Here is a 12134-nt window from a genome sequence, read left to right on the forward strand (position 1 = left end):
AAAGAAAATAGAATGTCAAGGTGGTCAAGGTTTATTGGTAATCATACATTAGCAGATGATGTACATGGTGAAGCTGATGTTAATAGGTGTCTCCATCTATTTCATTTCAAATATGAACATGGCAGGCTTAGCCCCTCCTTCTAGTAATTTCCCACAATTTTGCCAAGAATTCTATTGATAGATTTAGAAAAGGAGTTCCAGCAAAAACCAAGCAAACCTACATTTGAAGAGGGATGAAAATAAGTATAAAACTGTATTCACAAAATGTGAATATTAAATAAAAAAATATAATCTTTATTGATCTTCAGTCAATACACTGGATAAATAGTGGTCAGTGTTAGTGAAGAGACCATTTTTCCATGAGTCATTATTTAGTCTAAACATGGATTATTAGGACTCAAGAATTTCCTTGACAATATAGGCAAGAAAGTGAATCATTTTATTTCCTAATTTTTATTTCTTACATGACTGTTCTACTAGTGTTGCATCTTCATAATTAATCACATTTGAAAGACTTCTAAATGATTCAGTTGGCCTATTGAAGAAGGAAGAAGCAAGAAAAAAGTTTCACTAAATGATCATTTAAACATCAAGTTTGTTGCTAGTTTTGCAGCATATAGTTCAAGAATGTTAGTAAATTGCTTCTGAAATGGAATAAAATATGGCTTCATATTTCTATAAAAATTGTCTCCTCTTGTTTCCTTTCCACTCTTTTATGTATATAGATATTTAGTTTATAAATAAAGCTCTTCCTATCCTTCACTTAGTGTGGCTTTAATAGCCTTTTAAAAAAATCCTCAGAAGGCAATATTGCCTTTTGAAGACTGAGAAATAAAATCAATTCATTTTGAACTCTCTCGAAAGCCCCCCAATCCCTCCTTTACACTTCTAGTTTTAGCAAGAAAATCTGAGCACTGTGCTTAGGTAAGTTCCATCCAGGTAATGAAAAATGCAGTTAATATATTAGGCAAATTGCGACTTTTAGTCCCAGGTGTTAAGTCAATCCTATCATGACTTCTATTATGTCCTTTAAAGAAAAGTGTGATCAGTGACTTCATTGAGGTCTCTAGGGCCTTACTTTTTGAGAACTGAAAGAGATCTTCCACTGCACTTTTATATTTAGAATGATCTGACCTAAGCATAGTGTTGTGGGGAAGCTGAGTTTCACTTAAAGTGGTGGGTTATTTTTTCAATAATTTCAGTGAGCTCACAGAGAAATTCTACATTGAATTTAACTATAAGCTGATAAATATCTTCTATTAGTGAATTAAATATGATGATGGAAACATGATTTTAATCCTGTTTTGGTTACTGAGAAATCTAATATTTGCTACTTCAGGATCTTTTTATCACTTGCTAATGACATTGGGAATTTGTTCTAGTGACTCCAGGGAGTTTACAGGGAGACATGCCCTGTATTCTGGAAGTAAGTGACCCAGTCCCATGGTCTTCTCAAGTAGTCCAGGGGTCTCAGTGACTTGGAACGCATAAGTAGGTAAGTACCACTGACAGCTATCAGTGTTCCAAAGAAAAAGAGTCCTTTGTTTATCACCTGTAAAAAAGAGCAAGAACTTTCACTTTATTTGTCCAGTGATTAAAATCTTACAAGTAGACTTCATTTTTAAATGATGTTTTATACAATTTCCTCTTTGTTCTTTAAACTGAAACAGTGATGTAATTGCATGACCACTAGGTGAAGTCCTGAAATATCTGGCAAGGTCAAGAATTTGGAGCTTCCTGCCTCCCTCTCTCCCTCCTCTCTCTCTTCCCAGAAACTCCTGAATCTATGTGTCTGTATAAAGAATTCTTAACAGTTAGCCTTTGTCCAGCCATAAAAAAAAATTTACAGTTGAAAAAAAAAGAACTGTTAACTCTGTCTTGAAAGAAGCCACAAATGATTCAGTCATTGCTCAGACCCTGCACAAAGTGTCCCTGGGAAGAGTGATGGGTTCATTGGCCTCTGTGACTTGGAAGACACACATTCAAAGACTTAAACATGCACCCTCACCACCTACAGTCTATCAACCGCACGAGCTGAGGCTCAGTCTAGTCTGGGTTGTGTGCACTCTCATATCATCCTGGTCTCTTTCACTGCACTTACTGTCCTGCATTCTAACTGCCTGTCACTGTCTCTTTCCCCTTTGGACTTTTAGTTCCTTGAGGGCAGGGACCTTATTTTATTCACCTCTGTATGAATAAATCTTGATTCATTCCAATCTAGCCTCTAAATCTTTCTAAAATCCACACCTGAGACTATGAGCTGCCTTTGTCTTCCTGTTTCCCTCAAAATAATATTCAAGATGTTTCAGGTCCTACTTACTGTTCCAGCTCCACCTCTAGCCATTTTCACACATATGTGCTTCTTCTGGGTCCACTGAAATACTTGCCATTCCCATTCTGAATGTGTGAGAGGTTTCTTCAACCTCCAAGCCCCCCTCCCTATGCCCATGCCCATTCCCCACCAGGGCAGTGCCTCTTCACTGCAGGTGTCCATTTCCCCCACTAGTCTCTGAGCTATGCAAAGGGTAGGGGCTGCTTTATGTTCATCACCATGCCCAGCTCAATGTTTACATACTATTTGTTTAGTGAGTGAAGTTGTAAAGTTTCCACAGTGGAAGATCAGGAATCTGAATCTCCATTTAATGGCATCTGTGAGTCAACTGCCCAAAATTAATGTGGAATAGCATTACACTGGAATTAGACTGTGTTTTATAAGTGATTTGCTTCTGTCCAGTTTTGTAAATTAAACCCATAGGAGTATTGCATGAAGCAAAAGTCAATTGCTAAATAAAAGGTCGTATTGATAAAATAAAGTAGAAAGTTTAGAAATATTAGCATCAATTTCTTTTTTGAATTTCTTCTCCTCAGGGATTGCCTCTTTTTGTAATTTTGTTCATTAGGCATTCTGCCACCTGTGTATCCAGGACATTTTTTAATTTGAAAGGCAAACACCTAGTGTCTGTCACATTATTTCCATATTTGCCTGAGGTAAACATAACCATAACACTGTGAACTTCAACACATCAGATTAAAAATAAGTGTAATCTGTTCCAACCTTTTTTTGCCAATGCCAGCGCAGCACTGCCTCATGGTATCTTATTCTGGAAAAGGTGACCTGTAAGAAAGTTTAAAAAGTATTCTTGTGTATTCTTTAACGGCTAAACAGAAGATTAAAATGAGGAAAAGTCTTAAATCCAGACCTTACCATGGTGTAAAGAGGGATAAAGGTAGATGGCATAATAGCATGAAGAAATCTCTCTATGTTCTTTTGGAAGAGGAACCACCTTGAGTTGACGTGTGCTCGCATCTGCAATGATGTAAGGAGTCTCAAAGAATACCTTGAACAAAGTACCTTTAATTGTTTTCTGCAAAGCCAGACTGAAGGTAGTCAAATAAATTCTTATTTCCAATCCTTTTCAGTCAATGTCAGAGAACAATAACTTGAAAAGGTAGAGCAATTATGCAAAACCTGTTAGAGAACTCTATTTTGCATGGGGGCCAACTCTATTTCAGTAAGAGTCTGTTTGTATGGATCTGTGAGTAGTCTGTGAGCCCAAAGACTTGACTAATTTCTGTTACTTCCTGGTCAGTTTGGAACATTATTTATGGCAAGAAGAGATCTGTTTAAAACTAGGCATGTCTTGATATACTCCATATTCAGGATAAACATTACGTTGTAGTTGTCTTGTTTTCAAAGACAAGGCAAAATACATCAGTGAGACTTCCAGTATCTTATAGAACTTCCTTCACCACATATGAAACAATTCTGCTTGAGTTGAAGTCTATTTTATTTCTTTCTGTCTTCAGGAGAGATGGAAAACAACTATACTCTTTTTAAAATTTTTATCTTGTAAATTTTTTCATTTGATTATTTAAAAACTATAACCACAACCATTTACTGTGAACTTTTCATGTGACTGGCTTAAAATGGAATTGTGTTTTTCTTCTGAGTAATAATCTACTGACTATGAATTTCTTTGGTATTACATATTTCTTTCAGTGCAAAAAACGCCAAAGGATATTCAGTGCTAATTTAAGTTTGCAGCTTATAATGTTAAGAATGGAAAGGTTATTTAATGTCTCTTAAATTTTCCAAATATGTTAACTCATATCAAAAATAATTTTTCATTAAAATAGCATATTAGTACCTCTACTAAATGTCTAAGCCTTGAGCCTATGAATTATCAGATATTGAAACCAGACATTTTATCTTTTTTGTTACCTCCTAAATGTCCCTGAAATGTAGATGGAGGTGATGTGTGTGGGTCATTATCACTGTCTTTATAGTCAAAGTTCAACTATGTGTAAGGAATGCTCTGTGTGTGTGTGTGTGTGTGTGTATGTCTTCTCTTGTCACCTATTCTTATGCAGCACGCATGAGACGGGGATCAAAGAAACATTAAAGCAAAGAATGTTTATTAGAATGTCAGTGCGTGATCTCATTGAATAGAACCAAACATTCTCACTTGCCTCTATGTAATTGTACATGGATAGGTCTGAAATTGCATGGTCATCTGGAATTCTTAATCTTGAGAATTCAGGAAGGCACATACCTAGAAACCAAGTTAAATAATATATCTTTTCCAAAACAGTCTGTAAACAATGTGCTTGACTCTACACAGTTCAGATGAAATGGTGTATTCTCTATCAGTGGTCTCTACTAACCTTTTAAAACTCTGGACAACAAGACTGTATGACCAACAATCTATGAATACTGAGCAATAACACAGGGGCATTTCCCATTACCTATGATTTAATAAAACTTATGATAAAGTTGTTATAATATATACTAGATTAGTGAATCATTATTTTTATTTCACAAATGGAAAGCAGTTCATATAAATGACTGTAAATGACCCCAAATCCTTAGAATTTGCTACTCTCCTTTTTGTTCTTCTTTGCTACCCCATATACATTTGTTTCATTTTACCTAAGCCACCTTATTAGCTTAAACATACCCTGTTATTCTGTTATCTCCCAGAGGCAGGACTCATGTTATATTCATGTTTGAAAACTTAACCTGGTATATGGTAAACACTGAATAAATATTTGATAAATTAATAACTAACTAATATAACTTCACAGGGCCAAACAACTCTAGTTCTGAGGAAGCCATTTCTAAAGTCAGAGAACATGGGTGCAAGTCCCAGCTTCAACAATTCTAGCTACTTGACTTTGGGCAAGTTACTTAACCATCTCTAAGCTTAAATTTCCTCAGTTGTAAAATAGGGACAAGAATAGTACCTATGCCCCATGTTTTTCATGAGATAATGTGATAAAAATCAGCAAGATACCCAACACATATTACATGTTCAGTGATGTTAGCTATTATTGTGATAATTTTTGTTCTATCTTCATTCTCTTGTAACTAAAACCAGTATTGACAGTATGTTCTGTTACATGAGCCCTCCATCTGTCTCCACCATTGTCATTACATGCTAACCAATTACACAAGGGCTAAGAAGGGAGGAAACAAAATACTTCTGGATCCTGCGCATCTGAGTGAGATAACTGGGAAAGAAAGGAAGAAAACCAGAAGAAATTTACCCTGGAATCTATAATCTCTTCAGATTCAGACAGCACAGTGTTCACTGACTCCCTATAACACTATAAAAAAAATTGTCACTGTGAACTTACTTTGTTCCAGGCTTTTTTCTTCTTTTTTTTCTTGATGTATAGTTGATGTACAATATTATATGAGTTATGGGTGTACAACATAGTGATTCACAATCTTTAAAGGTTATACTCCATTTCTAGTTATTATAAAATATTGGCTATATTCCCTGTGTTGTACAATATATACTTGTAGCTTATTTATTTTATACCTCATAGTTTGTAACTCTTAATCCCCTTCCTCTATCTTGCCCCTCCCCCTACCCTTTTACCCACTGGCAGCCACTAGTTTGTAATCTGTGGGTTAGGGTTTTTTTAAAAAAAGCTTTCCACAAATCATTTGATTTAATCTTCACAACTCTCTGAAGTGGCATCATCCCCATTTTATTGATGGGAAAAAAAATCTGAGACTTTAAAAAGATAAAGTGACTTGTTCAAGGTCAAAGGGCTAATAAGTCAGCAAGTCAAGACTGGAATCTGGGTGTAGATTCAAAGCTGGTTCTCTAAGTCTATCCCTTACCTGAAACAGGTTTAAATTCAGAGGTGACCTTTGAGGACATGTAATGCTGAGAAGCAATAAAAGTTATCCAGTTCTCAGGCTATTATTTGCAATTTCTTTTACAGGTGAAAATTATGTACATTTAATTTAACTTACTTTCAGAATTATACATAAAGTTTAAAACTTCAATACTTGTAAAATTAATATATTTCTGGAATTAATTTTAATCAAAAGGCAAATGGAAGTATCAGATGCATCCTTTGATAAGGCAAAAAGCAAGAAAATTCTGGAGCTTCTAAAAGTGTTTCTGAGGGCATGCTGTAGGGATTATAGGCATGGAGGTTAACTAGGCTGAGAGGGAGGGAAAGGAGTATATCTCTGCCAAACTTTGGTGCTCGGAACTTTTATCTTTGTATTGATCGATGCATAGACCTCCATGTAAAACTTAAAAGAAACTATTTTTTACTCTCTGAGTGTTCCTTGTCTGATATGGGCAACAACAGTGGCATAGACTGTTAATAGAAAAATTTATAATCCTGAACAGGAAATATGCATCATGGTTTGTAATCTTCCAGGATCAGAAATAGGTGTACAATTAATCAGCAAGGCTAGTCCGTGTCCAGTTGAGAAATTTTACTTACTAAGGTCGTTATTGAATTTATCCATTAATTCATCAAATACCAAGCAGTCTTCAAATCCCTAAAACAAGAAAAAATAAACTGTAAATAATAAATACTTCTTAGCAATTTTGAATAGACTTTTCATTGGTGAGTATAATTCACAGGATGTTTACTCTCAACCAGCACATAACAGCCAAATAATCACACTTAGCATTGAATTCTGATTAAAAAGACAATTGACTGCATGTTTGATGGTTTTATCTTTGCCCAATTTACTCATATATATATATATATAAAATTTAGAATATGATCAAAATTTTAAATTACTTGTAATTTTGACAATTCCATTGCTTCTTCAAGAAGCAAAAATAATTATATTGTTCTACCATGAGCACTAGAATAATATTTAAACTCTTCAGGGCTTTAGGATTCACATTTAGAGCAATTTAATGACAGGATAGAACTTTCATATTAACTTACTTTCTATAAGCCAAGATTAAAGCAAATTTCCAATCAACAAATCTACAAAATTAGTAAGGTACTATGCTAAATGAAGTAGGGAGAAGAAAATAAAAAGCTATGTTTCCCTGCATCCTAGGAATTCAAACTATGGTTTTAAGACAATATAAAAATATGTAAAGGTTAAGAAATAAAATATTTCTATATCAATTATACATATCATACCTGAAGCAAATAAATTTGTCAATTATATAGGCTGTTAATGCTATAGGAATTTAGAAATGAGAGATACCATATAGGGATGAGATAACACTCTTAAATTCTTTATTTAATTAATTCATTTATTCCTGGAGAATTCCTATGAGATAGGTATATTAAAATCTGAATTTTACAGATAAGGAAGTAGAGATAAGTTAGTTGCATGAGAACATATTCTAATAAATCATGAAGCCAGACTTTGAACCAGGGAGTTCTAATTATCCACTATGCTAAAATTGATGTTTCCTTACTTTTTTAAAAATTTAAGTACAGTTGACTTACAATATTATATTTATTTCAGGTATACAACATAGTGATTTGATATTTTTATAGATTATACTCCATATAAAGGTATTATAAAATATAGGCTATATATTCTGTGCTGTATATTACATCCTTGCATCTTATTTATTTTATGCCTCATAGTTTGTACCTCTTAATCCCCTTCCTCTATCTTGCCCCTCCCCCTACCCTTCTACCCACTGGTAACCACTAGTTTGTTCTCTATATCTGTGAGTCTGTTTCTGCTCTGTTATATTCGTTCATTTGCTTTATTCTTTAGATTCCACATATAAGTGAAAACGTACAGTATTTGTCTTTCTTTGTCTGACTTATTTCACTAACCATAATACCATCCAGGTCCATCCACGTTGTTGCAAATGGCAAAATTTTGTTCTTTTTTATGGTTGAGTATTATTCTGTTGTATATACATAGCACTTCTTTATCCATCCATTGTTAATGGACAGTTAGGTTGCTTCCATATCTTGGCTATTGTAAATAATGCTGATATGAACATGGGGTGTATATATCTTTTCAAATTAGCATTTTAATTTTCTTTGTATACACACCATGAGTGGAATTTCTGGACCATATGGTAGTTCTATTTTTAATTTTTTGAGGAACCTCCATACTGTTTTCCTTAGTGGCTGAACCAATTTACATTCCCACCAACACTACTAGAATTCCCTTTTCTCCACATCCTTGACAACACTTGTTCTTTGTTGTCTTTTTGATGATAGCCATTCTGACAACTATGAGATGATATCTCACAGTGGTTTTGATTTGTACTTCCTTGATGATTAGTGATGTTGAGCATCTTTTCATATGCCTGTTGGCCATCTGTATGTCTTCTTTAGAAAAATGCCTATTCAGGTCTTCTGCCCATTTTTTAAATTGGGTTGTTTGTTTTCTTGACATTGAGTTCCATGAGTTTTTATATATTTTTGATATTAACCCCTTATGAGACATTACATTTGCAAAGATCTCCCATTCAGTAGGTTGCCTCTTCCTTTTGTTGATGGTTTCCTACACTGTGCAAAACTTTTAAGTTTGATTAGGTTTCACTTGTTTGTTTTGCTTTTGTTTCTTTTGCTTGAGGAGACAGATCCAAAAAAATATTACTAAGACCTATGTGAAAGCATTTCTTTTCTTCTAATAGTTTTATGGTTTCATATCCTACACTTAAATCTTTAATCCATTTTGAGTGTATTTTTGGGTATAATAGGAGAAAATATTCTAATTTCATTCTTTTACATGTAGCTGTCCAGTTTTCCCAATACCACTTATTGAAGAGACTGTCTTTTCCCCATTGTATATTTTTGCCTCCTTTGCTGTAGATTAACTGACCATATCTGCATGGGTTTATTTCTGGGCTCGCTGTTCCATTGACCTATGTGTCTGTTTTTGTGTCATTACCATACTGTTTTGATGATTATAACTTTGTAGCATAGTCTGAATTTAGGGTCCATGATACCTCCAGCTTTGTTCTCTTTTCTCAAGATTGCTTTGTCTACTGATGGTCTTTTGTAATTCCTTACAAATTTTAGGATTCTTTTCTAGTTCTGTGAAAACTGTCATGAATATTTTGATAAGAATTGCATTAAGTTTGTAGATTGCTTTGGGTAGTATGGACATTTTAACAATATTAATTCTTCCAATCTATGAATACAGGATATCTTTCCATTTATTTTTAATCATCTTTAATTAACTTTATCAATGTCTTATAGTTTTCAGAGTATAAGTCTTTCACCTCCTTGGTTAAATTTATTTCTATGTGTTTTATTATTTTTGGTGCAATTCTAATATTGTTTTCTTGCTTTCACTTTCTAATAGTTCATTATTAGTGCATAGAAAAGCAACAGGTTTCTGTATATTAATCTTGTATCCTGCCACTTTACTGAATTCAGTTATTAGTTCTAATATTTTTTTGGTGAAGGCTTTAGGGTTTTCTATATATAATATGTCATCAGCAAATAGTGACAATTTTAATTCTTCCTTTCCAATTTGGATGGCTTTTACCTCTTTTACTTGTCTGATTGCTATGACTAGGACCTCCAGTACTATATTAAATAGAAATGGTGAGAGTGGACATCCTTATCTTGTTCCTGATCTTAGAGAAAAAGCTTTCAGCTTTTCACTGCTGAGTATGATGTTATCTGTGGGTTTGTCATAAATGACCTTTATTATGTTGAGATATGTCCCCTCTGCACAAATTTTGTTCAGAGTTTTTATCAGAATGGATGTTGAATTTTGTCAAATGCCTTTTCTACATCTATTGAGATGGTCATGTGATTTTTATCTTTTGTTTTGATAATGTGATTTATCACACTGGTTGATTTGCAGATATTGAACCATACTTGTACTGCAGGGATTAATCCCAGTTTATCATAGTTTATGATTCTTTTAATTTATTGTTAAATTTATTTGCTAATATTTTGTTGAGAATTTTTATATCTATATTCATCAGAAAAATTGATCTGTAATATTCTTTTATTTTTTTGTAGTGTCTTTGTATATTTTGGTATCAGGGTAATGCTGAACTCAGAATGAATTTGGGAGTGTTCCCTCCTCTTCAATTTTTGGAAAATGTTTGGTAGAATTCATCTGGGAAGTTATTAGTCCTGGTTTTGTTTGTTGAGTGTTTTTGATTATTAACTTAGTTTCAATACTAATAATCAGTCAGTTCAGATTATCTATTTCCTCCTGATTCAGTCTTGGAAGATTGTATGTTTCTGGAAATCTATCTGTTTCTCTCAGGTTGTCCAGTTTGTTGGCATATTCATAGTATTCTCCTATGATTGTTTGTGTTTCTGTGATAATGGTTATATCTTCTCCTCTTTCATTTATTATTTTGTTTATTTGGATCCTCTCTCTTTTTTTCTTAGTGAGCCTGGGTAAAGGTTTATCTGTTTTTTGTTTATCTTTTTAAAAAACCAGCCCTTGATTTCATTGATCTTTTCTATTTTTTTTTTTGAGGGGGTTCTCTATGTTATTTATTTCCACTCTGATCTTTATTATTTCCTTCCTTCGGCTGACTTTGGGCTTTGTGTTTTCTTCTTTTTCTAATTTCTTCAGATAAGATAGGTTACTTGAGACTTTTCTATTTTCTTGAGGTAGGCCTGAAATGCTATAAACTTCCCTTTTAAAACTGCTTTTGCCATCCTGTAAATAACAATTAAGTCCACCTGGTCTAATGTGTCGTTTAAGGCCACTGTTTCCTTTTAGATTTTCTGTCTGGATGATTTATCCATTAAGGCAAGTGGAGTGTTAAAGTCCTCTACTATTATTGTATTACTGTCAATTTCTCCCTTTATGTCTGTCAATATTCACTTTATATATTTAAGTACTCCTATATTCGATGCATATATGTTTACAGTTTTTATATCCTCTTCCTGTATTGACCCCTTTATCATTATATAATGTCCTTCTTTTTCTTTTATTATAGACTTTGTTTTAAAGTTTAATTTGTCTGATATGAGTATTGCTACCCAGCTTTCCTTTTGTTTCTATTTGCATGGAATATCTTTTTCCATCCCCTCACTTTCAATCTGTGTGTGTGTATTTGGCTCTGAAGTGAGTCTCTTGTAGGCAGCAGAGAGATGGATCTTATTTTTTAATCCAATCAGCCACCCTATGTCTTTTGACTGGAGCATTTAATCCAATGACATTTAATGTGGTTATTAATAGGTATGTACTTATGGCCATTTTATTATTTTTTTTCTGGTAGTTCTTCTTTGTTCTTTTCTTTTTCTTTTAGTCTCTTCCTTTGTGGTTTGATGATTTTCTTTAGTGTTATGTTTGTGTTCCTATCTTTCTAATTTTTGTGTATCTATTCTAGGTTTTTGATTTGTGGTTACCATGGAGTTCATATATGTTGACCTAAACTATACCTACTTGTTTTAAACTGATAGACATTTAAGTTCAAAAACATTCTAAAAGACCTACTTTTTTTACTCCTCCCCCATGGTTTGTGTTTTTTATGTCATATTTTACATTTTCAGGCCTATCCTTTAACTGTTTATTGTAATTATACTTGATTTTACAGTTTTTGTCTTTTAACCTTTGTTCTAGCTTATTTAAGTGGTTGATCCACAGCTCTTACCATATATTTGCCTTTACCAGTGGGATTTTTCCCTTCTTATTTTTCTTAGTTCTTGTTATAGCCTTTTCTTTTTTAATTAAAGAAGACACTTTAACATTTCTTGTAAGGTCGATTTAGTAATGATGAACTCTTTTACTTTTTGCTTGTATGGGAAACTATCTCTCCTTCAATTCTGAACAATAACCTTGCTGGGTAAAGTATTCTTAGTTGTAGGTTTTTTCCTTTCAGCACTTTAAACATATCATTCCATTCCCTTCTGGACTGCAAAGCTGCTGCTGAAAAATCAGTTAATATGATTGCCTA

At 33.5% G+C, this 12134-nt stretch overlaps 1 protein-coding gene across 1 annotated transcript in view; it reads right to left on the bottom strand.

Moving 5' to 3' along the window:
* Positions 1–22: 22 nt before the first annotated feature.
* KMO (kynurenine 3-monooxygenase) overlaps positions 23–12134 on the bottom strand; it is a 55341-nt gene continuing 43229 nt past the window's right edge. The window contains 6 exon segments of the mRNA XM_029229960.1: positions 23–1412; positions 1415–1552; positions 3056–3115; positions 3206–3307; positions 4471–4553; positions 6754–6811. Of these exon segments, the coding sequence (XP_029085793.1) occupies positions 1350–1412; positions 1415–1552; positions 3056–3115; positions 3206–3307; positions 4471–4553; positions 6754–6811 (504 nt within the window). The 3' untranslated portion in view covers positions 23–1349.

This window comes from Monodon monoceros, unplaced genomic scaffold (genome assembly GCF_005190385.1).
Source record: "Monodon monoceros isolate NGI ecotype Baffin Bay Population unplaced genomic scaffold, NGI_Narwhal_1 Super_Scaffold_18, whole genome shotgun sequence".
Taxonomy (NCBI): Eukaryota; Metazoa; Chordata; class Mammalia; order Artiodactyla; family Monodontidae; genus Monodon; species Monodon monoceros.